This window comes from Salmo salar, chromosome 09, assembly GCF_965601325.2.
Source record: "Salmo salar chromosome 09, fSalSal1, whole genome shotgun sequence".
NCBI lineage: Eukaryota > Metazoa > Chordata > Actinopteri > Salmoniformes > Salmonidae > Salmo > Salmo salar.
Genome location: NC_138299.1, coordinates 13422419 through 13449868, shown reverse-complemented (window position 1 = coordinate 13449868; position 27450 = coordinate 13422419). Strand labels below are relative to the sequence as shown.

The window sequence follows — 27450 nt, the reverse complement described above, 5'->3', positions numbered from 1 at the left end:
GAGAGAAGCCCTACCATTGCTCTGACCGTGGGAGGGGTTTCACTTTCGCATCCAACATGTAAGAGCATCAAGAAAACATATGAGAGATCATGGAACTTAAACCATTAATTGAGTCAAGTTATCACAACCATGGATAGCGTTGACAAGAGCAGTAAAGTCCCAACTGTATGCTTGTATAATATACTTTACACTGGAGGTAATGAGCCATATTCAAAGATCACATACACTAAAGGGGAAAATAATTAATATTGGATACGTTCCCTGAAAAATAAATATGCAGTATTTCTATCAGAGTGCAGATTCTGGTACTTCTTAAGATCAAGAGCCTAATAGTAAAGACGTACCAACTTTTAATGGTGCAGTAACACAACCAGGCATGTTTATGATTGTCAAACGAATCACTTAAGTAGGCTATACCTGGGCACGTTCGTCAGCAAAACAAGAATTCCTGTATCTAAAACAGTGCACCCACCCTTTGATGGAGGCAATTAACACAAGTGTAATGACAGACACACTTATAGCCGGAGTTGTTTGATGTATCCCCTCTGTCCCCGCCAGTCATTTGACTGTTTACCTCAAACCACACCGAACTGAAGCTATACCACCCATTTAAGTTCATTCGCTAATTTCTCATGCTGTAATGATAAATGGTGTATTAGCCTGTTTTCTTCCCATCTTTGTTTTAATTATGATAGGCTCATGTTTTACCAGTATGCCATACTGGCCCTTTTATGCCGGTAATCACCCGATGGAATCTGAATGGCACAACCGAAAGGTGATGATTGTAATAAAGATTGTTAACTGGCTTCAATTCGGACGTCTGGTCTCTTCTTTCCCGGACTCTAACCATTTCCAGCATTCCAATATCCTGCATGCACATTCAAGTATTTAAATGGACCTACGTCCATCAACACTGCTTTACATTTATATGTAATATACCTCTAACACTTGAAATAGTTCTGAGCCAACTACATCAAATATGAACTGTAGAGCCAAAATAAAGCCAATGTTCCCACGTTTGCGGAGACTGCATTCACGGCAAACGCTGCACATGTCGGCTCAATCTGAAATTACCTTCATTTTTTATGCAGATCTTCTGCAATACGGATTTAATCCAGCCTTAAGAGTTGTCAGACCGGGACCTCTGAAACTAAACTCTGACTGGTCAGGTGAGGAATCAGACACGAGGCTAGTTTATTTCAGTAGTGTTGGTTTTATTCAGCCAAGTAGAGAACAGAACCTGTCCAACACATGCTCAGTGAATCACAGAAGACACTGCAAAGTTGTGGAAAGGATCATTTCAGCTTTGTGTGTATGTAGTACCCAAAACAACCATTTCTAACAAGCAGCAAGCACTACTTTGTTGCACATTCTTTAAACAGATCCCGCTAAACTATATTTGATTACAGCACACCATCGTTCAAAGGAGGAATTTCTGATCTTCTTGAAGTAAGGTAGGTTTCGGACAGTGCTTGGAAATTAAACAAGTATTGATCAGAGGAAGGACAGAAGCATCATAATGCAGTCAAGCTTTTTTGAGAGAAACAGGCACTCACAGGCATTTCTCTTCTACTCTACTGAGCCATGACAAACTGCACAACTGTTGGCGAGTTAGTTAAAGCGGAGGCACCATTATTTGACAAGAAGGAAACTGTCTCTTTAAAAACTAGTCTGATTTTAAACGTGACCCAACCCTAATTAACTAAATGTTGCCGCTAGCCAAGTTTCACTTTGCAGCATGACCATCTAGTGATAAGTGCTGATGACATGGGGGTCAGGGGTCACACATTAGATGACAGAGAACTGGATGCCATGCTTGTTGAGACGCTCCACCAGCTTAGTTTTGGCAAAGGTTGCTCCTGGGGTGTACACACCTCCCCTAGAGAGAGAAAGAGAAAGAGAAAGAGAGAGAGAGGAGGTTGAGATGACATGCATCAGATGTAATACAATAGCCGCACAAACACTACCCTGTGTGTGAACTCACTTCTTGGGGAGGGCTGTGGGCTCGTTCAGGATGGTGATAGCGGCCTGTACCATGGCGATGGGCGTGGCCACGTAGCCCGCCTCTGAAACAGGGAGAGAAGCGTTGTGTTAACCCCAGCAGCGGCAGATTACGTGGAGGAGGGGTTGGACTAGTGCGGTTTGTGTGTGTTCATGTACCTGGTCCTTGGACTAGTGTGCGGATCTTAGCATTGGGTCGTCCCTGGCTGGGGTCCTGTCCCTCAGTGTAACCTTCTCCGTAGAAGGCAAACTTGAAGGACGAACCCTCCATCTGAGTGACACAGAAACACACCAATCACTGACGAGAAGGACCAACCATCCATCCGAGTGACACTCAAACACCAATCACTGGCAATTTTGCAAACAAGAGATATTCATAAAACTGTACCTGCTTTCTTGTCGGTCCATCCTTGGAGAAGAAACCAAAGGAGAAAAACTCTGGATACTAAAGACAGAGAAGAGGGGGAAAAAAAAGAGGTAGTGAGAGAGGTTTTCATTCTGTGTGTGTATGTATATATCAGTGTGTGTGTGTCCTTGTTCACCTTAATCAGCAGGTCTCGTCCAAAGCTGAATTTGACCAGGAACCAGAACATCATCCCAGCGAATAGCATCTTGACAATGTTGGCCACACCTCCTACTCCTGCATATGCACCATACTGGACCTGGGGCCACACAAAAGGCCAAACGGGTCACATCACACTAAATTTGCGGATTGCCCAGAGAGAGAGTGAGCAAGAAAGGGGGGCTGAAGCTCATTAGCTAGAATTTTAATTGCAAGGGGGCCCACAAGGGAGGAAATGTAGGGAAAATTGCATGGCATAGCTTCAAGAAAAGTCGCTTTCAAACCTAGGGAATTCGTGGCTAATTGATGTAAAACAGTCATTCTGCTCATAGATTATCCTCTTAAATGTAACTACATTATTTGAGACTGTTAATGTAATGCTGTATACTGTAGAATGCTGTATACTCCATGACAGGTTAAAATCTCACCTTTCTGGTAAAAATAGTTAAATTGCTGAGGTGTAGTCACTTGAACATAAGCTCAAGTACACAGTACAAATACTTTACTGTATATGACGTATTTCCTATTGAACAAAAATGTATGTATAAGGCTTGAAATTACATGTTTTCTAAATATAGAATTATCAAATTATAAAAGCACTAACTATAAGATTTAACCTTATAACTGTGAAATACATACTTGTATGTTTAGTGTTAGAGATAATGTGCATATATTCTAAAGATTTCTCGATCAAAACATCTGCCCCCCATCGCTATGAACGTCACAGAGCTGTAGCTTGGCTTCCTGAACTCGTTAGGAACTCGCCTTTCATCTCATAATAATCTTGTCCATCTATGACAAACAGAAAGTGTTTAAAATCTATGGATTCTTTTAGATGAATGGCTACAAATCGATATCAATGTGCTATAGTGATGAAACCACTCTCCCCTGCTGTGCTACGATGTAAGGATTGCAGGCATGTTCATTGTCAGTGGCTGTGACGTGGGGCTCAGCAAGGAGTTGATGGACAGTCGGAAAAGGGAATGAAATGGTAGGAGGGACATCCCAGCTTCAAGTTGTTTCAGATTTCACATCCTACGTCACACAGGTGCAAAAAATATACTACCGTGTCTGTGGGAACCAGGGCTATCACTCAGTCATAACCGGTTACAGAACCACGCAGGTCCCCTAAACGGGTGACTTTACACCTAAGACTATGTATCTAGTAACTACACATTGACACAGAGCCCAAAGCCTGAGGTTTAAAAAATACTTTCTATTCGCCAAAGAACCAGAGCATGTCTTTCTTTGACTTGAATGCCGTTGTAAACAACTGCCAACTTTCCGGGACATAGACATATCTTATATGGGCAGAAAGCTTAAATTATTGTTACTCTAACTGCGCTGTCCAATTTACAGTAGCTATTACAGAAAAAAAATACCATGCTATTGTTTGAGGATAGTGCACAACAAAACATTTATTACGGCAACTGGTTTGATATATTCACCTCTGAAGGTAAATAATGTACTTACATTCAGTAATCTTGCTCTGATTTGTCATCCTGAGGGTCCCAGAGATAAAAATGTAGTGTAGTTTTGTTTGAAAAAAATAAATGTTTATATTCAAAATGTAGGAACTGGGGTCTACAGTTTGACCCCACTGCTGTCTCTGGCTCCACACCCACACCGCCCAGCCATCTAGATGTGTGAAGATTAGTCTTTTCTGTAGGGAAGCTAATGATCCATCATGTATGACATTCCTGGGAGTGTGTAAACTTAAATTGAAAAAAAAAGGGTCCGATCCTTAAGATGTTTTAACATAAATAAGTCTTACATCAACAAAATGTACTCCATTATCCCTTGTAATGAAGTTTGGAGCCAACATTATTACATTAAATACATACAAGTCATCACCCCATGCCCTAGCTGTGATGCACACACAGACACCCAAGATTTAGTAGGCCATATTCTATTTCTCACGTTTAGACAGAGCCACATCCCACAAAAATTGCACTGTGCTCATGACAGGCTCTCGCTCTGTGTGTGTGTGTGTGTGTGAGAGAGACCCACAGGTGTTTCCTGGTGTTCCTCCAGCAAAAAGCGTTGAGATCTCTTCACCACCGAGGGGTCGGCTCCCATGAACGGAACTGCATACTGCTGAACCTCATTGCTGTAGAACAGGGCACTCCTACACACACACACACACTGTAAAGTTAATTCAATATCAAATAAACACACGTGCAAGCGCAAACACACACATACACACACACACACACACACACACAGCTCCCTGTACCTGCGTTTGATCTTTGAGCCCACCACAGGGAGAGGTTTGTGTCCAAACTTCTTTCTGAGGCTCCGCAGCTTCCCGCTGTCAGCAAAACCATAGATGGCCGACTTCCATGTCCCATCATTGATAGAACCACCCTGAGACAGAGACAGATCGGAGTACCAACACACTTTTAAAAACAGATTCTTACAAAGATGAGGCAGGGATTACAATGATTTACTGTTTACAGGACAAATGAGGCCTGGGCAGTGTGTGGATTTATGGGTAATGGAGTCTTACCTCAGGTCCTGTGCTGGCTGTCAGGAAGCTCTCTAGAGCTGTGAGTGTCCCTGTGATGAGAGAAACAACTGTGACACACAAACCCAATGGAGAGCACACACAAACAGATGAAGTAAACTAACCTCAGGGAGATGTATAGATTGCAAAATAGTTGGGAAGAGATTTGCAATGTACCGATTCCATGGCACATGGTTTATGAACTGATATGCAAAACGACGGCAGATCAAAACTTTGAATTTTTCTAAAAAAATATAATATATATGGGGGATACAACAATCCTAGCTCTGCAGATTTTGTTTGCGAAGAGACAATCATTCAATCATTTGTTTTGATACTGTCCATATGTAGCTTGTTTTTGGTCGTAGGTCCAGGAATGGCTGAAGAATTGCAACACTTACCTGAGCTAACTTTACAAAAAGCAATACTGGGTGATTTGAAAAGTCAGTCAAATCGATCAATAATATATGAATACTTTTTTCAGAAAATTGTATCTGTAGAAACTATGAGAATAACAAGGTTCAGAACTTTTGTGAAACATCACAGCACAGTTAAAATATGGCAAATAGAAGAAAAAAATGGGATGTCTTCAGAGATAGATGGGAGGGGTTGAGTGGAGCTGAAGGGTGGGACTAATAAGATAACTAATGTAAAATATACTGTGTCCGTAAAGTGTATATAAACTCAGCAAAAAAATTAACATCCTCTCACTGTCAACTGCGTTTATTTTCAGCAAACGTGTAAATATTTGTATGAACATAAGATACAACAACTGAGACATAAACTGAACAACTGAAACCCTCTCTACTTAAACTGAGCTAAATTCAGGGCAGCAATGTTTAAAAAAAATCTGCGCAAATAAAATGATCTATCTATTCTGACCAGGGAAGCCCCCATTCTATTATAGGCTACCCCATTATCTCAGCCATTCATGACTAGCCAGGAAGGAACCTTTCATTCTCCCTGTATAGCTCAGTGCTTTCTCCTTGGCTAAACTAGGCAAATAATACATTTTTTTGCCATAGTTATGGATACAATACAAGTTTGTAATTAAGGCACATTAAAGTTCACATGTTCAAGAACGCATTTAAGCCAAAAATACAATAATATATATAAACTCAGAAAAAAAATAAACGTCCTCTCACTGTCAACTGCGTTTATTTTCAGCAAAATTAACATGTGCAAATATTTGTATGAACATAACAAGATTCAACAACTGAGACATAAACTGAACAAGTTCCACAGACATGTGACTAACAGAAATTGAATAATGTGTCCTTGAACAAAAGGGGTCAAAATCAAAAGTAACAGTCAGTATCTGGTGTGGCCACCAGCTGCATTAAGTACTGCAGATCATCTCCTCATGGACTGCACCAGATTTGCCAGTTCTTGCTGTGAGATGTTACCCCACTCTTCCACCAAGGCACCTGCAAGTTCCCGGACATTGCTGGGGGGAATGGCCCTATCCCTCACCCTCCGATCCAACAGGTCCCAGACGTGCTCAATGGGATTGAGATAGGGGCTTGTCGCTGGCCATGGCAGAACACTGACATTCCTGTCTTGCAGGAAATCACACACAGAACGAGCAGTATGGCTGGTGGCATTGTTATGCTGGAGGGTCATGTCAGGATGAGCCTGCAGGAAGGGTACAACATGAGGGAGGAGGATGTCTTCCCTGTAACGCACAGCGTTGAGATTGCCTGCAATGACAACAAGCTCAGTCCGATGATGCTGTGACACACCGCCCCAGACCACGACGGACCCTCCACCTCCAAAATCGATCCATCTCCAGAGTACAGGCCTCGGTGTATGCTCATTCCTTTGACGATAAACGTGAATCCGACCATCACGCCTGGTGAGACAAAACCGCGATTCGTCAGAGAAGAGCACTTTTTGCCAGTCCTGTCTGGTCCAGCGACGGTGGGTTTGTGCCCATAGGCGACGTTGTTGCCGGTGATCTCTGGTGACGTCACCGGACCTTCCTTACAACAGGCCTACAAGCCCTCAGTCCAGCCTCTCTCAGCCTATTGTGGACAGTCTGAGCACTGATGGATGGATTGTGTGTTCTTGGTGTAACTCGGGCAGTTGTTGTTGCCATCCTGTACCTGTCCCGCAGGTGTGATGTTCGGATGTACCGATCCTGTGCAGGTGTTGTTACACGTGGTCTGCCACTGCGAGGACGATCAGCTGTCCGTCCTGTCTCCCTGTAGCGCTGTCTTAGGAGTCTCACAGTACGGACATTGCAATTTATTGCCCTGGCCACATCTGCAGTCCTCATCCTTGCAGCATGCCTAAGGCACGTTCAAGAAGATGAGCAGGGACCCTGGGCATCCTTCTTTTGGTGTTTTTCGGAGTCAGTAGAAAGGCCTCTTTAGTGTCCTAAGTTTTCATAACTGTGACCTTAATTGCCTACCGTCTGTAAGCTGTTAGTGTCTTAACGACCGTTCCACAGGTGCATGTTCATGAATTGTTTATGGTTCATTGAACAAGCATGGGAAACAGTGTTTAAACCCTTTACAATGAAGATCTGTGAAGTTATTTGGATTTTTACTAATTATCTTTGAAAGACAGGGTCCTGAAAAAGGGACGTTTCTTTTTTTGCTGAGTTTAGGTTCAGAACTTGTTAAAACAGCACAGTTAAAAATAAATGTGAACTAGAAATCAAACTGGATGGTCTTCAGAGATAGATGGGAGGGGTTGAGGGTAGGTGAAGGAAGGGATTAAAAACAAACAATAACTATTGTAAAATACACTGTGTCCGTAAAATGTATATAGCATGTATAACCTAGAAGTAGAAGCCTAAGTGTTGTTGTCTGTTAATTTACTCCAGATATGGGCGGTAAGGTTAGGGGAAAACATACATTACATACATACATACGAATGTGTGCTCTAAGAAAAAGGATTGTCAGGAGAGAGAGCATGACCGATAAGGGCCTAGTAATCCAACTAGAAGTGTAAAACTTCTCACAGCCGTCCATAAAGAATGCCTGAAGCCTCTTGGCCTGTGCTGAATGTATTATAGGTATGTTGTGCTGCAAGCTTCCTTTTTTTCCCCCACAGGTACACCTCCAATTGACTCAAATTATGTCAATTAGCCTATCAGAAGCTTCTAAAGCCATGACACCGCATTCTGGAATTTTCCAAGCTGTTTAAAGGCACAGTCAACTTAGTGTATGTAAACTTCTGACCCACTGGAAATGTGATACAGTGAATAAGTGAAATAATCTGTCTGTAAACAATTGTTGGAAAAATTACACAAAGTAGATGTCCTAACCAACTTGCCAAAACTATAGTTTTATGAACAAGAAATTTGTGGAGTGGTTGAAAAACTAGTTTTAATTACTCCAACCTAAGTGTATGTAAACTTCCGACTTCAACTGTAGGGATGGCTCTATCTATATACACACAAAAACACACACATTTTACATTACATTTATATTTTAGTCATTTAGCAGACGCTCCTTTCCAGAGCGACTTACAGTAGTGAATGCATACATTTCATACATTTTCTTTTTCCCGTACTGGTCCCCCGTGGGAATCGAACCCACAACCCTGGCGTTGCAAACACCATGCTCTACCAACTGAGCCACACACACACACACACAAAAGTTTGCACACCTACTCATTCAAGAGTAGTTACATTGTAGAATAATAGTGAAGAAATCAAAACCATGAAATAACACATGTATTAACCAAAAAAAGTGTTAAACAAATCGAATATTGTATTTTATAGATTCTTCAAAGTAGCTTTTGCCTTGACAGTTTTGCAAACTCCTGGCATTCTCTCAACCAGCTTCATGAGGAATATACTTTTCCAACAGTCTTGAATGAGTTCCCACATATACTGAGCACTTGTTGGCTGTTTTTCCTTCACTCTGCGGTCCAACTCATCCCAAATCATCTCAATTGGGTTGAGGTCGGGTGATTGTGGAGACCAGGTCATCTGATGCAGCACTTAATCACTCTCATCGGTCAAATAGGCCTTACACAGCCTGGAGGTGTGTTTTGGGTCATTATCCTTCAGAAAAACAAATGATAGTCCCACTAAGCACAAACCAGATGGGATGGCGTATCGCTGCAGAATGCTGTGGTAGCCATGCTGGTTAAGTGTGCTTTATTCTAAATAAATCACTGACAGTGTCACCAGCAAAGCACCCCCACACCATCTCCTCCATGCTTCACAGTGGGAACCACACATGCGGAGATCATCCGTTCACCTACTCTGCGTCTCACAAAGACACGGCAGTTGGAACCAAAAATCTAACATTTGGATGGATTTCCACTGGTCTAATGTCCATTGCTTGTGTTTCTTGGCCCAAGCAAGTCTCTTCTTCTTATTGGTGTCCTTTAGTAGTGGTTTCTTTGCAGCAATTCGACCACAAAGGCCTGGTTCACGCAGTCTCCTCTGAGTAGTTGATGTTGAGATGTGTCTGTTACTTAAACTCCGAAGCATTTATTTAGGCTGCAAATTCTGAGGCTGATAACTCTAATGAACTTATCCTCAGCAGCAGAGGTAACTCTGGGTCTTCCTTTCCTGTGGTGGTCCTCATGAGAGCCAGTTTCATCATAGCGCTTGATGGTTTATACAACTACACTTGAAGGAACTTTCAAAGTTCTTGAATTTTTTCGGATTGACTGACCTTCATGTCTTAAAGTAATGATGGACTGTCTTTCTCTTTGCTTATTTGAGCTGTTCTTGCCATAATATGGACTTGGTCTTTTACCAAATAGGGCTATCGTCTGTATACCACCCCTACCTTGTCACAACACAACCGATTGGCTCAAATGCATTAAGGAAAGAAATTCCAGAAATTAACTTTTAACAAGGCCTACACCTGTTTAATTGAAATGCATTCCAGGTGACTACCTCATGAAGCTGGTTGAGACAATGCCAAGAGTGTGCAAAGCTGTCCTCAAAGCTAAGGGTGGCTACTTTGAAGAATCTCTAATATATTTTTATTTGTTTAACACTTTTTTGGTTACTACATGATTCCATGTGTTATTTCATAGTTTTGATGTCATCACTATTATTCTACAATGTAGACAACAGTAAATATAAAGAAAAACCCTGGGATGAGTAGGTGTCCAAACCTTTGACTGGTACTGTATACAAAAAATATATATCGGGGATTGGAAATGATGCATATAATTACATTGATGGAAGCTACCATCTATCTGCAATATTAAAGCTGATCTACCCCTAAAATATATATTTTTTAAACCCTCAGGGAGAGAACACACATACACACCTTTGAACTGGTCCCTGGTGTAGATGACTCCCATGTCTGCAGGTATGGAGTCGAAGCCACAAGCCCCCACGATGTACACTCCTTTATCAGCTGCCTGGCTGTCGTAGTTCAACTGCATACTCTCTAGGAACTACACACACACACACACACACACACACACACACGTAATAGGGAACAGCATGGCATCCAGCAGGCCTCCCAATTCACCTAGTGGTGTGTGTGAGATATTTCTTCCATCTATCAAGTCCTGTCAGCTCTACAGGAGCGATGGACGGTAGGGAACAGGGTCAATTAGGGATTGTAGCCTTGTGAGTGTGTTGTTATGTTGTCCACTTACCTGGGGTTCTCCACAGATGTCAATGCAGTGTGCGCCGTTCTCCACGCATGCCTTTACCACAGGCTCGCCCCAGAACCTGTACTACACACACACACACACACACACACACACACACACACACACACACACATATAAACAAAATCCATTCACCAAGGTGCTTGTGTCACTACAGTATAATTTCTTCTCCAATAATTTATTTATACATTTTGTATGAAGGCCTTTAGAAGTCATTATGATTTCATGTCATGTTCAATGTCTGGTCACTGCTGGACCATGCCACTGTGTGTTACACTCACAGCTATCGCTTCTCTCTGGACTGGCTAATCTAGCGTGAACCGAATACAGTTCTTGATTCGGCTTTCCTTTCAAACCTCCCCTGAAACGCTCTGGTGCCCCCCTGGGGAGGCGCACCTAGGGCTGTGGCGGTCATGACATTTTGTCAGCCGGTTATCGTCATGCAAGAGACCGCCGGTCTCACGGTAATTGACCGTTAATTAACATGAACAAGTTCAGCATCTCCAGGCCTCCACACATACAAACCACTGATGCGTGCCTTTGGAACATCTACATTTAAAAAAAAAAGTTATAAATCAATTTACAATGAACAAAAATATGAATGCAACATGTAAAGTGCTGAAATAAAAGATCACAGAAATGTTCCATACGCACAAAAAGCTTATTCCTCTCAAATTTTGTGCACAAATTTGTTTACATCCCTGTTAGTGAGTATTTTATCCTTTGTCAAGATAGTCCATCCACCTGACAGGTGTGGCATATCAAGAAGCTGATTAAACGGCATGATCATTACACACTCTAAATGTGCCGTTTTGTCATGCAACACAATGCCACAGATGTCTCAAGCTTTGAGGGAGCGTGCAATTGGCATGCTGACTGCAGGAATGTCCACCAAAGCTGTTGCCAGAGAATTGAATGTTCATTTCTCTAACATAAGCTGCCTCCAACGTCGTTTTAGAGAATTTAGCAGTACGTCCAACCGGCCTCACAACGGCAGACCATGTGTAACCACGCCAGCCCAGGTCCTCCAAATTCAACTTCTTCACCTGTGGGATCATTTTAGGAGGGAGGAGGGTTCTAAGGATTATTTCTGCCTGTATTGAAGCCCTTTTGTTGAGAAAAACTCATTCTGATTGGCTGGCCTGACTCTACAGTGGGTGGGCATTGGTCAAGTGGGTGGACCTATGCCCTACCAGGCCCACCCATGGCTGCACCATAGATTAGGGCCCAATTTATTTATTTGACTGATTTCCTTATATGAACTGTAACTCAGCAAAATCTTTGAAATTGGTGTATTATACAAAAATATAAAAACGCAACATCACAGTAAATCCATTATTTATTTTAGTCAGGTCTAAAGAAACATTACGATATGAAGAAAATGTGAGTTGGCCTACTCTGTTATCTGGCTATTCTCCATGCCATAGGCTGAAGGCTTGTTCATTAAGCTGACAAGATACGCTTATAAATCCTGTGCCATTATTTTATATTATAGGATTTTAAAGTAAGAGTATAATTGAACTTTGCTGAATAAAATATGAATGATCTTTTTCCCCAATCCGGGCGAGCGTAAAAGTGACCATTTGAAACAGGTCCTATATGCTAGATTTAGAGTTATTTGGCAACGTCAGTTGTGAATGATACAAACCTTCGAATGTCTTAGAAATCAAAACATATATGAGCTGCTTGGTCCGACTAAAGGCTACTGATGATTTGAGAAAGTCGCAAAAAAAGCTTGCACTCTGTTCCTTGCCTTATGAAATGGGCAGGAACAGTGGCAGGGGGGGAAAAAAGACATGTCATCCATACGCACGCCAATAGCAAATTGGAGTCAGTATTTCAATGATGACGGTAGGCTGCTTCGGTTTTATAGCGGAGCTGTGCTTAATATGAGCAAATGAGAAAACTATAAAAACACTTAATTCACTCCACGCATCAACCACTGTTTGAGGAGCATACTCTCGCTGAGCAACAGGTCATTTCCCGCCCAAACTCTGTCAACCATGGGCTCGCCAACCCCGTTTCTGAAGCTACCCAGTGCTTCATTTAAGAAACCAAATGAAATCTGTTTGGGAACATCGATAGTAACAGGTTTTCACTCAAATGTTGACACGTTCGACACATTAATAAAGGAGAGAGAGAGAGGAGGAGGTGGATTTGCATGCTGGATCAGATATTTTGTATAGCTGAAAAAGTAAGGCGTCACCCAATTAATTATGAAAATGTAAAATTCTTTAAATACAAATTCCCTGTCGGCTAAATGTAAGCCGCCCTGCGCAATCAATAAACTAACAGCATCGCCTAGGGCTATACGTCATCTCCCATACTCGTGGATAGACATTTTTGGAGCAATAGCATAAGGTAACCTGTCCATCCAGTATGCATAATAACAGTCCACACTCAAAGGCCATTACTTGAATTTGTAGAATTTTGGAGTATAGGCTAGACCAATTATGTACCAATGACATCTTAAATCAGCTTTGTTTTATGTTTTTCTGCCATGCCTAATATGTGGTAGGCTATGTATTGTAGAACAGCACCATCATAATTGTACGTTTTTTTCTGGGGTGAGGGCTCATAAACCTATGTATCAGCTCTAATATGCGTAAGAAAGCCTCCATTTCATTGTGTTAGGCTTTGAAACAACATCCGCAACCCGTGTTTTACACCGTTTCAACCTGCTGTTGAAATTCTTTCTATAAATGATCAAAGCCTCTCAGATTCGTGCATAGGGTCCAGGGGTCCATTTGGGATTGGGACCTGTCTGTTCTGAACAATACATTTCTATCTGAACTTTGTGTAACGTTGCACCTTCCTGAACACACCCCAGGATGTGTTTGAAGAAGGTAGGGAGTAGACAGAGAGGCTGAGGTGATGATCAGACATGACAACAGTGCCCCCTACTGGTGGAGATGGGAATAGACACTTTACTTCATCCAGAGTTCTGTGGTGAAGCTGTGTATCACAATGACAGGGATTCTACCACACCAAGTCACACCTGACAGCCCTGCAATGGCTGGCTGTGTGTGTGTGTGTATGTGTGTGTGTGTGTGTGTGTGTACACGTGTGTGTGTGTGTGTGTACAAGGTGCACTGGTGATAGCCACCATCATCATTGCAGGTGTTTCACAAGCTGTGAGGCTATGGCCTTACTGCTATCAGGCACTATCTGCTGCCCCATGGCACAACAGGAGAGCAGAGTGGTGATCAGGTCTGATATAACTTATGACAGAGTCATTGTGTCTCTGCAGTACTGTCACAGTGTGTATGTCTACAGTATTTACCAGATGTCTGTGGGTGTGTGTGACATTTTTATTTTCTGTGAAAAAACATTGGGTAGCTCTGCTACCCAACGTTTTTTCATCAATAACTAACGTACTGGTAGGGCTCGGGTATCATTAAATTGATCACTAACATTTTGAAGCCGAGCCATTTGCTCGTGCTCTGCTGCTGCACAGTGGGGTGGCAGGTAGCCTAATGTTTAGAGCTTTGGGCCAGTAACCGAAAGGTTGTTGGATCGAATCCCCGAGCTGACAATGTAAAAATCTGTCGTTCTGCCCCTGAACGAGGCAGTTAACCCACTGTTCCCCGGAAGACCGCCATTGTAAATAAGAATTTGTTCTTAACTGACGTGCCTAGTTAAATAAAGTTGAAAATTAAATAAATAATAAGTCATATCTGCTTCAACCTCGTCAAATATAAGACAGGGGAGATTATTTCACAGAAAATAAAAATGTTCCTTGAGTTTTGTCAGAGTTTAGTGATGAAAACTATTTAACAGTTCACTGCTCTCTAGGGTTGGGCAATATCCAGATTTCCATATCGTCATATACCGTCCTTCTCTCATCCCTGGATTGCAAAGACAGGCAATTCAGCTCATAAAGTTGTACATATATAGCTAGACGCTACAGAATGTCATTTTTGGTGAGTTTGGATATTTACAAGCGAATGTGAACTAGAGAAATTGAGCAAATGAACAAAGTTGCTTGCTCGCATGCTTGTCTGAAGGAAGAACAGTACTGGCTCTGGAGCAGCATGTGTACATGCTGTGTCTGTGTGGAGTCTGGAGCCACTAGGGAAATGGGCCTGCCTGCTCTTCTCAGAAAAGATGGGGGAGGAGCAGACAGAGCAGAAGAAAAAAAACACTAGGAAATCAAAAGATAACAGCTGTACAGATAACTCATCCAAAGGGCTTTGACTTCTCAAACACGGCAGAAAGCTAACACAATATGATGCGCCGTCACTTTATTAATTCAGCCACTTAAGATTAACTACTATAGTAAATGAAATTAAAACATTTAAAAACGCATAAGAAATATATTTCTGCATTTTGTAAAAGCAGATCTAAAATGCTTCCTATTGTAATTTCTGCTCTTCATCAGACTAATTGTGTGCTTCAGTTGCACTTCTCCACTCAGATGAGAATTCATGAACTGGCATTCTAAAAAAAGAAACGTCCCTTTTTCAGGACCCTGTCTTTCAAAGATAATTAGTAAAAATCCAAATAACTTCACAGATCTTCATTGTAAAGGGTTTAAACACTGTTTCCCATGCTTGTTCAATGAACCATAAACAATTCATGAACATGCACCTGTGGAACGGTCGTTAAGACACTAACAGCTTACAGACGGTAGGCAATTAAGGTCACAGTTATGAAAACTTAGGACACTAAAGAGGCCTTTCTACTGACTCCGAAAAACACCAAAAGAAAGATGCCCAGGGTGCCTTCTCATCTGCGTGAACGTGCCTTAGGCATGCTGCAAGGAGGCATGAGGACTGCAGATGTGGCCAGGGCAATAAATTGCAATGTCTGTACTATGAGACGCCTAAGACAGCGCTACAGGGAGACAGGACAGACAGCTGAATGTCCTCGCAGTGGCAGACCACGTGTAACAACACCTGCACAGGATCGGTACATCCGAACATCACACCTGCGGGACAGGTACAGGATGGCAACAACAACTGCCCGAGTTACACCAGGAACACACAATCCCTCCATCAGTGCTCAGACAGCCCGCAATAGGCTGAGAGAGGATGGACTGAGGGCTTGTAGGCCTGTTGTAAGGCAGGTCCTCACCAGACATCACTGGGAACAATGTCGCCTATGGGCACAAACTCACCGTCGCTGGACCAGACAGGACTGGCAAAAAGTGCTCTTCACTGACGAGTCGCGGTTTTGTCTCACCAGGGTTTATGGTCGGATTCGCGTTTATCGTTGGAGGAATGAGCGTTACACCGAGGCCTGTACTCTGGAGCGGAATCGATTTGGAGGTGGAGGGTCTGTCATGGTCTGTTACAGCATCATCAGACTGAGCTTGTTGTCATTGCAGGCAATCTCAATGCTGTGCGTTACAGGTAAGACATCCTCCTCCCTCATGTGGTACCCTTCCTGCAGGCTCATCCTGACATGACCCTCCAGAATACTGCATACGAGCCATACTGCTCGTTCTGTGCGTGATTTGCTGCAAGACAGGAATATCAATGTTCTGCCATGGCCAGCGAAGTGCCCGGATCTCAATCCCATTGAGCACGTCTGGGACCTGTTGGATCGGAGGGTGAGGGCTAGGGCCATCCACCCCAGAAATGTCCGGGAACTCGCAGGTGCAAAGGTGGAAGAGTGGGGTAACATCTCACAGCAAGAACTGGCAAATCTGGTGCAGTCCACGAGGAGGAGATGCACTGCAGTACTTAATGCAGCTGGTGGCCACACCAGATACTGACTGTTACTTTTGATTTTGACCCCCCCTTTGTTCAGGGACACATTATTCAATTTTCTGTTAGTCACATGTCTGTGGAACTTGTTCAGTTTATGTTTCAGTTGTTGAATCTTATGTTCATACAAATATACTGCTCAAAAAAATAAAGGGAACACTTAAACAACAATGTAACTGCAAGTCAATCACACTTCTGTGAAATCAAACTGTCCACTTAGGAAGCAACACTGATTGAAAATAAATTTCACATACTGTTGTGCAAATGGAATAGACAACAGGTGGAAATTATAGGCAATTAGCAAGACACCCCCAATAAAGGAGTCGTTCTGCAGGTGGTGACCACAGACCACTTCTCAGTTCCTATGCTTCCTGGCTGATGTTTTGGTCATTTTGAATGCTGGTGGTGCTTTCACTCTAGTGGTAGCATGAGACGGAGTCTACAACCCACACAAGTGGCTCAGGTAGTGCAGTTCATCCAGGATGGCACATCAATGCGAGCTGTGGCAAGAAGGTTTGCTGTGTCTGTCAGCGTAGTGTCCAGAGCATGGAGGCACTACCATGAGACAGGCCAGTACATCAGGAGACGTGGAGGAGGCCGTAAGAGGGCAACAACCCAGCAGCAGGACCGCTACCTCCGCCTTTGTGCTGGAGGAGCACTGCCAGAGCCCTGCAAAATGACCTCCAGCAGGCCACAAATGTGCATGTGTCTGCTCAAACGGTCAGAAACAGACTCCATGAGGGTGGTATGAGGACCCGACGTCCACAGGTGGGGGTTGTGCTTACAGCCCAACACCGTGCAGGACGTTTGGCATTTGCCAGAGAACACCAAGATTGGCAAATTCGCCACTGGCGCCCTGTGCTCTTCACAGATGAAAGCAGGTTCACACTGAGCACATGTGACAGACGTGAGAGAGTCTGGAGACGCCGTGGAGAACGTTCTGCTGCCTGCAACATCCTCCAGCATGACCAGTTTGGCGGTGGGTCAGTCATGGTGTGGGGTGGCATTTCTTTGGGGGCCGCACAGCCCTCCATATGCTCGCCAGAGGTAGCCTGACTGCCATTAGGTACCGAGATGAGATCCTCAGACCCCTTGTGAGACCATATGCTGGTGCGGTTGGCCCTGGGTTCCTCCTAATGCAAGACAATGCTAGACCTCATGTGGCTGGAGTGTGTCAGCAGTTCCTGCAAGAGGAAGGCATTGATGCTATGGACTGGCCCGCCCGTTCCCCAGACCTGAATCCAATTGAGCACATCTGGGACATCATGTCTCGCTCCATCCACCAACGCCACGTTGCACCACAGACTGTCCAGGAGTTGGCGGATGCTTTAGTCCAGGTCTGGGAGGAGATCCCTCAGGAGACCATCCGCCACCTCATCAGGAGCATGCCCAGGCATTGTAGGGAGGTCATACAGGCACGTGGAGGCCACACACACTACTGAGCCTCATTTTTACTTGTTTTAAGGACATTACATCAAAGTTGGATCAGCCTGTAGTGTGGTTTTCCACTTTAATTTTGAGTGTGACTCCAAATCCAGACCTCCATGGGTTGATAAATTGGATTTCCATTGATTATTTGTGTGTGATTTTGTTGCCAGGACATTCAACTATGTAAAGAAAAAAGTATTTAATAAGATTATTTCATTCATTCAGATCTAGGATGTGTTATTTTAGTGTTCCCTTAATTTTTTTGAGCAGTGTATGTACACGTTACGTTTGCTGAAAATAAACGCAGTTGATAGTGAGAGGATGTTTCTTTTTTTGCTGAGTTTATAAACAGACAGCACTCCGACTTTTGTAGATGTAACCAGCCTACTATTTTTCTGTTAAAATGAAAGATTAACTTTAAAGCTGCAATATGTACATTTTTGTAAAAAAGTGAGTCTAAAAATGAATCTGACATTCTCATTGGAAATAAGTCTAAGGAACGGTAGATCTGTTCAATGTGCGCCATTTCTATGCTGCCCGTTCTTAAGTTTAGTTTTGGGTCTTTTACATTCGGTTTTGTACAACATTTGGTGTTGTTTAGATGGTACAATGATTCTCTACACAACGACTGCTTTTTTTTGTCACAATCTGAAATTAGGCGAATTATTAGAATTTTAGCAACCAGGAAATGACTGAGCGGTTTCTGCATATTGCATCTTTAAACAAAACAATAGGAAATGTAGCTGGCTACATGGTTTCTATGATAAGCATTAGAAATATGATGTCCATGCATCGTTTTTGCAAAAAATATCTTGCTTTTTAATTGTAAGCTAATTTACCTGTGTGGCTGCCAGCTAAATAGCTTTGCACTTTGTCGTCATCTGATGAAAATGAAGCTATTTTCTGCAGAATGTGTTTTCTGTGAAGGAAAACGCTATCCGCTTTGTCTCCTATTACAAGTGTGAGACTGCAGGTACTTACTTAAAAAACTGCTATTGAGCAGGGCAGTCAAGAGGAGCCGTTGCTATGGATACATGTGCTAACTAGCTAGCGCCATGAGCATAGTGCATGCAGAGCGAGATGCCTGTAGCGAGTGACAGAGATGAGCAGCTAATGGATTTACTAAAGAGGGAAGTTATGTATGACGTCAGGCAGGGCTTTAAATTGGGAAGAAGCAATCGGGCCTAGGTAGGGTAGGGCCTGAATGTCACAGGCATGGGTAGGGCTCGGGTTTAAAATGCATGCCCGTGGAGGGCTCTACAGTCAGTACTTTTATTTTTGTATTTTCAGCCCTTTTTTCGCCCCAATTTCGTGGTATCCAATTGGTAGTTACTCTCTTCTCTCATCACTGCAACTCCTGTACAGACTCGGGAGAGGCCAAGGTCGAGAGCCATGCGTCCTCTGAATCACAACCCAACCAAGCCGCACTGCTTCTTGACACAATGCCCATCCAACCCAGAAGGAGGAAACACCGTACACCTGGCAACCGTGTCAGCGTGCACTGCGCCCGGCCCGCCACAGGAGTCGCTAGTGCGCGATGAGACAAGGATATCCCTGCCGGCCAAACCATCCCCTAACCCGGACGACGCTAGGCCAATTGATCCCGGCTGGCTGCGACAGAGCCTGGACTCGAACCCAGAATCTCTAGTGGCACAGTGCCTTAGACCACTGCGCCACCCGGGAGGCCCTACAGTCAGTACTTACTGGCCCCACACAGTTGAGAACAATGACAGCCTGTTTTCACATGGCAGCCAGAGTCAGGCTCTTCCACATCAGCCACGATGACCTCCACCGCAGACTGACTAATGCTAGTGTGACCCGAATACAGTTTGTTTTGGCTTTCCTTTCACACCTACCCTGAAATTCTGGTGCCCCTCTGGGGAGGCATGCCATATTTTGAAAACCTCTGGTATAAGGAATATGGTGAAACTTTCACCTAGTCTATCAGAGGGAAAGCTGGAGCTATTACCATATTGATTGCCCTGTGAAATCCTCTCAGATCTGTGCATAGGTTCCTGGGGTCCATTTGGGATTGAGACCTGTCCGTTCTGAACAATACATTTCTATATACAGTGCCTTGCGAAAGTATTCGGCCCCCTTGAACTTTGACCTTTTGCCACATTTCAGGCTTCAAACATAAAGATATAAAACTGTAATTTTTTGTGTGAAGAATCAACAACAAGTGGGACACAATTATGAAGTGGAACGAAATTTATTGGATATTTCAAACTTTTTTAACAAATAAAAAACTGAAAAATTGGCCGTGCAAAATTATTCAGCCCCCTTAAGTTAATACTTTGTAGCGCCACCTTTTGCTGCGATTACAGCTGTAAGTCGCTTGGGGTGTCTATCAGTTTTGCACATCGAGAGACTGACATTTTTGCCCATTCCTCCTTGCAAAACAGTTCGAGCTCAGTGAGGTTGGATGGAAAGCGTTTGTGAACAGCAGTTTTCAGTTCTTTCCACAGATTCTCGATTGGATTCAGGTCTGGACTTTGACATTCTAACACCTGGGTATGTTTATTTGTGAACCATTCCATTGTAGATTTTGCTTTATGTTTTGGATCATTGTCTTGTTGGAAGACAAATCTCCGTCCCAGTCTCAGGTCTTTTGCAGACTCCTTCAGGTTTTCTTCCAGAATGGTCCTGTATTTGGCTCCATCCATCTTCCCATCAATTTTAACCATCTTCCCTGCCCCTGCTGAAGAAAAGCAGGCCCAAACCATGATGCTGCCACCACCATGTTTGACAGTGGGGATGGTGTTCAGGGTGATGAGCTGTGTTGCTTTTACGCCAAACATAACGTTTTGCATTGTTGCCAAAAAGTTCGATTTTGGTTTCATCTGACCAGAGCACCTTCTTCCACATGTTTGGTGTGACTCCCAGGTGGCTAGTGGCAAACTTTAAACGACACTTTTTATGGATATCTTTAAGAAATGGCTTTCTTCTTGCCACTCTTCCATAAAGGCCAGATTTGTGCAGTATACGACTGATTGTTGTCCTATGGACAGAGTCTCCCACCTCAGCTGTAGATCTCTGCAGTTCATCCAGAGTGATCATGGGCTTCTTGGCTGCATCTCTGATCAGTCTTCTCCTTGTATGAGCTGAAAGTTTAGAGGGACGGCCGGGTCTTCGTAGATTTGCAGTGGTCTGATACTCCTTCCATTTCAATATTATCGCTTGCACAGTGCTCCTTGGGATGTTTAAAGCTTGGGAAATCTTTTTGTATCCAGATCCGGCTTTAAACTTCTCCACAACAGTATCTCGGACCTGCCTGGTGTGTTCCTTGTTCTTCATGATGCTCTCTGCGCTTTAAACGGACCTCTGAGACTATCACAGAGCAGGTGCATTTATACGGAGACTTGATTACACACAGGTGGATTCTATTTATCATCATTAGTCATTTAGGTCAACATTGGATCATTCAGAGATCCTCACTGAACTTCTGGAGAGAGTTTGCTGCACTGAAAGTAAAGGGGCTGAATAATTTTGCACGCCCAATTTTTCAGTTTTTTATTTGTTAAAAAAGTTAGAAATATCCAGTAAATTTTGTTCCACTTCATGATTGTGTCCCACTTGTTGTTGATTCTTCACAAAAAAATTACAGTTTTATATCTTTATGTTTGAAGCCTGAAATGTGGCAAAAGGTCGAAAAGTTCAAGGGGGCCGAATACTTTCGCAAGGCACTGTAAACGTTGTCTAACGTTGCACCCTCCTTATTTCATTTATAAACAATACAAAACATACAAACGACTACATCATACAAACATCACACCTGCCCAAGCCCACAACCCCATCGCCTTTATATCACATGGCCTCAAACTGCATGATTTCTTTTCTCTCCGTCACCCACGTTTTTTAGATAATAATGCATTTGACCTTTCCATTGTGTGAAAGACAGAGGATTGGCTGATTTCCAGTTTGAGTATACATTTTTTGAAAGATAATTTATGAGAAGAGTATTGTCTAACCCATTGGATATCTCACTGCACCCTCATATGTCATGAAATAGACAAATTAAAAGTATATTTACATTACAATATCTCTGACGCCCATCTTTCCAACTCCGCCCATAACTTTAGAATTTTGTAGCATTCCCAGAAGGCATGAATTGCTGAGTCATTAGTAGTTTTACACTTCAGACATGACTCGTGACATTGTACTCTCCTGAACACACCCCAGGAGACAGTTGAAAGTGTTTGGAGAAGGTAAGGAGTAGACAGAGAGGAGGATGCAACTGCAGCCCGCAATTCAGGGCATTCCTGCATATGCAGGAACCCCTCTTTATACTTCTATTATTACGCTATGACTCCAGTACATAGATGGGTGGAAAGGGCAGTAAATGACGGTAATGCACCATAACGTTGGATGCCAACCTGCCGATAAACCCCACAGAAGAAGAGGCGAGGGCAACAATGGTAGATAGCTATATCTAGTACACACCAGTACAGTGTCCTTCGCTGTAACGGCTGTGTGTGTGTGTGTGTGTGTGTGTGTGTGTGTGTGTGTGTGTGTGTGTGTGTGTGTGTGTGTGTGTGTGTGTGTGTGTGTGTGTGTTTGTGTGTGTGTACAAGGTGCACTGGTGATAGCCACCATCATCATTGCAGGTGTTTCACAAGCTGTGAGGTTATGGCCTTACTGCTATCAGGCCACTATCTGCTGCCCCATGGCACAACAGGAGAGCAGAGTGGTGATCAGGTCTGAAATAACTTATGACAGAGTCATTGTGTCTCTGCAGTACTGTCACAGTGTGTGTGTGCGTCTACAGTATTTAAAATATGTGTGTGTGTTGCATCTCCACAGTCAGTACTTACTGGCCCCACACAGTTGAGAACAATGACAGCCTGTTTGCACATGGCAGCCAGAGAGTCAGGCTCTCCCACATCAGCAACGATGACCTCCACCGCAGTCCTCAGCTCCGGCTTACCTAATAACATAGCAGAGGACTAAGTCATTTCACCTTTATATTATAAACATCTACTTACCAATACACCACACATCATTATGTGTTTAACTAAGTCACTGAGGACTTGTCACGGACCAACACCACCACCGCTGGGCGCAACAGCGTCTCTACTTCTTAAGGCGGCTGAAGAAATTCAGCATTGCCACCCTGGGTCCTCTCCAAATACTACCACTGCACCATTGACACCGTCCTGACTGGTTGCGTCATGGACTGGTACGGGAAATGCTCTGTCCATGACCGCAAGGCCCTCCAGCAGGTGACGAAGACGGCCCAGTAAGTCACTGGAGCCGTGCTCCCACCCATCCAGGACATCCACTTGAAACGGTGCCCGAGGAAGGCCTGCAGCATCATCAAGGACCCCACACACCTCAGCCACAAGCTGTTCACTCCCTTACCGTCAGGCAGACGGTATCGGAGCATGAGGTCTGATACCAACAGGCTCAGAGACAGTTACTATCTACAAGCCATCAGACTGCTGAACACTTTCACTGGACTGAGCACCTGCTCTGACTCTCCACACCTTAGCACACACACACACATGCACACATACACACACAACACAAGAGAAATAAAAGAGAAATAACCAACATTGTCTGAATACAGCAGTACAGAACCTTTGGGAAGAATTAAACTTGGTTAAAGCTTCTCTAGTGTCCGTGAGTTATTTACTCTGAAAAAATGAGAACCTAACACTACTTATGCTAAAATGTTTATTATATTCCACTGAGCCATTTACGTTATGTTCCTATTCTGAGCTTTTATAATTTCTTACTGTTGCTTCATTGTCGAGAAGGAACCTGCCAATCAGAATTTTGTTGGATGGTGTATACCATGTGTATCCCGTACAGACGACTAATAACGTGAAACTTTAACTAGCTAGGATATGATACATGTACAACCTGGTTTAAAAAGCTCAGTGACCAAAACGTTTGTCAGACCCCTGAACTGAACGCTGTGTGTGTGTGTGTGTGTGTGTGTGTGTGTGTGTGTGTGTGTGTGTGTGTGTGTGTGTGTGTGTGTTCTATCCTTTAGCTTGGGGAAAACAGACATTGCTATCCGTTTTCCCACAAGCCTCGTGTCACCGTTGCCTTCAAATGTAGGCCAGATAAAAGATCTAAGTACTAAAACGCTGCTATGTTTGTATTCTGGTTCAATAAAGCACATTTGAGGAGCGTCAACAATACACCGTTTGTTCTGTGCTGCTTTGTAGGGCCGGGACGATGCCTATATCGCAATCATTTTTTCCATGGCAGAATTGAAAACACGAAGCAGACCAAACTCTTCTGTCCTTTTAAAAACCTGCTGTATGGAAAATATTGTATTACAAGATAATGTTGGTTTCCAACATTCCTAAAGAAGTTATATTCTGCTTTATATGGCTCGTTTCCTTGCCAAGACACCGATGAGTATCGCGATACTGGCATCATCCCAGCCCTACGGTGCTTTGCGTCAGCCCCCTGAATAGGTTAACATGTTATAATGTACATGGTATAATACCCCCTGTAGCTCATGACCAAACACGGACTGTTATAAGTTAGCCACACGTTGAACTCTGTCCCGTAGCCATAACAGATAGGAAAATACTGCCCTACTGGCCATAGCAGGACGAATGGCTATCAAATAAGTCATATTCTACACGCATGACGAAGTGTCTGGTGCGTATTCCAAACAAGCTCTCTAATGTATTATGTTTAGAAAATATTGCCTAACCCATGACAATTGTGTCTGAAATATCAGACCTGGCCATGTGATGGGGGGCATGTAGACTGTCACTTTTGGGCAGGGTAACCATTGAGAGGCCAGGGGGTGGGATTGTATAGAGGCTATTGCGCTGCAGGGGCATTTTCAATCAGCTGTTGGTGAGGGCTATCCCAGGAGGGCAGAAGGTACAAAGAACAGCTCCATTCTCCCTGATGCCAACCCCATCAGAACCTAGGCTATCCCTTTTCTGGCAAGCCAACCACTCTCTCCGATTTAAAATTATACTGAATGTATCGAGTGCTGCAACTTTGTACGAGTGCGAGATATCTGGTCTGACAACATATTCCCAGCTACCACAACTACTATTCACAGACATTCCTTATGTCTGTGAATTGAGATGTATACTTTTGTTTGTTGCGAGCCTATGGCACTAAGCGCAATGCAAGTGCAGAACACTTGGTTGTATGATAACTGATACAACACAGTGACTAGGTTTTAAATGAGTCCAGGTGAGCGTCCTGTCTGGCGTGACACACAGTAAACTCAGTGTAGACACGATGACACCGAGCTGTCAAGAAAGCTTCCTTCCTTGAATCCCCCTGGAAAATCCGATTACAACGCACAAATGGTGTCAATCAACTAACTAGACCAAAGGTCATCTCTGGTTAATCTCTCGTGGACAGTATAAACATAGACGGGAAACTTTAGATCTGCGTTAACTGAGATTACTCTCGAGTTAACATCCAGCGTGACCAAATTAAATGTGGAATATAAATTCTATTAGCTAGTTAGCTAGCTAGGGCAATGAAGCCAGTCTGATGATGATGATGCTCGGTCGCCAGACTTTGAGCACACTGATTAAGATATGAAATCTAAAGACCTTATTGTCCCTAGAATTTCTAAGCAAACAGCTGGAGGAAGGGCTTTCTCCTATAGAGCTCAATTGTTATGGAATGGTCTGCCTACCCTTGTGAGAGATGCAGACTCTGTCTCAACCTTTAAGTCTTTACTGAAGACTCATCTCTTCAGTAGGTCCTATGATTGAGTGTAGTCTGGCCCAGGGGTGCGAAGGTGAACGGCAAGGCACAGGAACGACGAACTGCCCTTGCTGTCTCTGCCTGGCCGGCTCCCCTCTCTCCACTGGGATTCTCTGCCTCTGACCCTATTACAGGGGCTGAGTCACTGGCTTGCTAGTGCTCTTCCATGCTGTCCCTAGGAGGGGTGTGTCACTTAAGTGGGTTGAGTCACAGACGTGACCTTTCTTTTCCGGTTTTGCACCCCCCCCCTTGGGCGGGGGAGATCTTCGTGGGCTATACTCAGCCTTGTCTCAGGGTAGTAAATTGGTGGTCTGTTGATATCCCTCTAGTGGTGTGGGGGCTGTGCTTTGGCAAGGTGGGTGGGGTTATATCCTGCTTGGTTGGCCCTGTCCGGGGGTATCGTCGGACGGGGCCAGTGTCCCCCGACACACCCGTCTCAGTCTCCAGTATCTATGCTGCAATAGTCTATGTGCAGGGGGGCTAGGGTCAGTCTGTCTTATCTGGTGTACTGTGTGAATTTAAGTATGCTCCCTCTAATTCTCCCTCCCTCCTGGAGGACCAGAGCCCTAGGATCATGCCTCAGGACTACCTGGCCTGATGACTCCTGGCTGTCCGCAGTCCACCTGGTCATGCTGCTGCTTCAGTTTCAACTGTTCTGCCTGCGGCTAGGGAACCCTGACCTGTTCACCAGACGTTCTACCTTGTCCCGGACCGGCTGTTTTCCACTCTCTACCGCACCTGCTGTCGACCTCTGAATGCTCAGCTATGAAAAGCCAACTGACATTTACTCCTGAGGTACTGACCTGTTGCACCCACTACAGCCACTGTGATTATTATTTGATCCTGCTGGTCATCTATGAACGTTTGAACACCTTGAAGAACAATCTGGCCTTAAATGGCCATGTACTCTTATAATCTCCACCCAGCCCAGCCAGAAGAGGACTGGCCACCCCTCAGAGCCTGGTTCCTCTCTAGGTTTCTACCTTTCTAGGAAGTGTTTCCTAGCCAACGTGCTTCTACATCTGCATTGCATGCTGTTTGGGGTTTTAGGCTGGGTTTCTGTATAGCACTTTGTGACATCTGCTGATATAAAAAGGGCTTTATAAATACATTTGATTGATACGTACCGAGGGTTCCGGCGGCCTGCTCTAGAACTTTGTCCAGTTTCTGTCGGCTTCTCCCAGCCACAGCCCATGTCAGCGTCCCATTCGGCCCCTCCGATACGGTCCTGGCCACCTCTTCAACCACGAACTGCCCGGTGAAACCCGAAGCACCAAAAATAACAATGTGATAGGGTCTGCTAGAGGAGGTATCCACCTTCGCCATAGTCCCAACTAGTTATACTCAGGGAAACGCTACGACGCGAGAGGGTATGGGAATGAGCGAACTGCAAGGAGCGTGCTAATATAAATGACAGATAGCAAAGCTGTCACTTCCGTAGTCTGATGATGATGCTCGGTCGCCGGACTTTGACCACACTGATAAAGATATGAAGCCTAAACACCGCTGATGCAAATAGTCTGCATGCACAAACAAAGCGTTTTATTGATGTTAGTTTAAATACAGCTTTTTGTATTTGTTATAAACATGTTATTTGATCTCATTAACATATTAAATAACATAACCAATTGAAACGCTGATATCTGAAAAGTAGGTGTGGTTGTAAAGGTTTTGGTTTACAATTGGATGTCTGTGCTGTCAATCTGTTTTTATTTTGAATCATGGCTTGATAGCGCGGGAGTTCGATTAATCTCGCCCGGGCGCCCGTGTATGCGTGTTTTGATCCGGCTGAAATTTGGATGCATTCCATTTGGAACCAGGCGCCTGATAGTCAGATGCGCCCTCTGTCAGACGGAGAAATCGGTTAAAAAAAAAGTAATGTAATTAAGCAGATGTAGTAATGAGGGACAGTTGCTTTTGTGGCACAGTTGATGACG

General features: G+C 43.8%; 1 protein-coding gene across 1 annotated transcript; it reads right to left on the bottom strand.

The window, feature by feature from the left end:
* Positions 1-1197: 1197 nt before the first annotated feature.
* scpdh (Probable saccharopine dehydrogenase) lies at positions 1198-26879 on the bottom strand. The gene is given in 12 exon segments (NM_001139851.1): positions 1198-1879; positions 1985-2066; positions 2161-2272; positions 2390-2446; positions 2544-2663; positions 4574-4691; positions 4800-4930; positions 5073-5122; positions 10319-10448; positions 10656-10736; positions 22624-22736; positions 26641-26879. Coding segments are annotated over 12 exon segments (1284 nt in total). The 5' UTR covers positions 26840-26879; the 3' UTR covers positions 1198-1788.
* Positions 26880-27450: the final 571 nt, after the last annotated feature.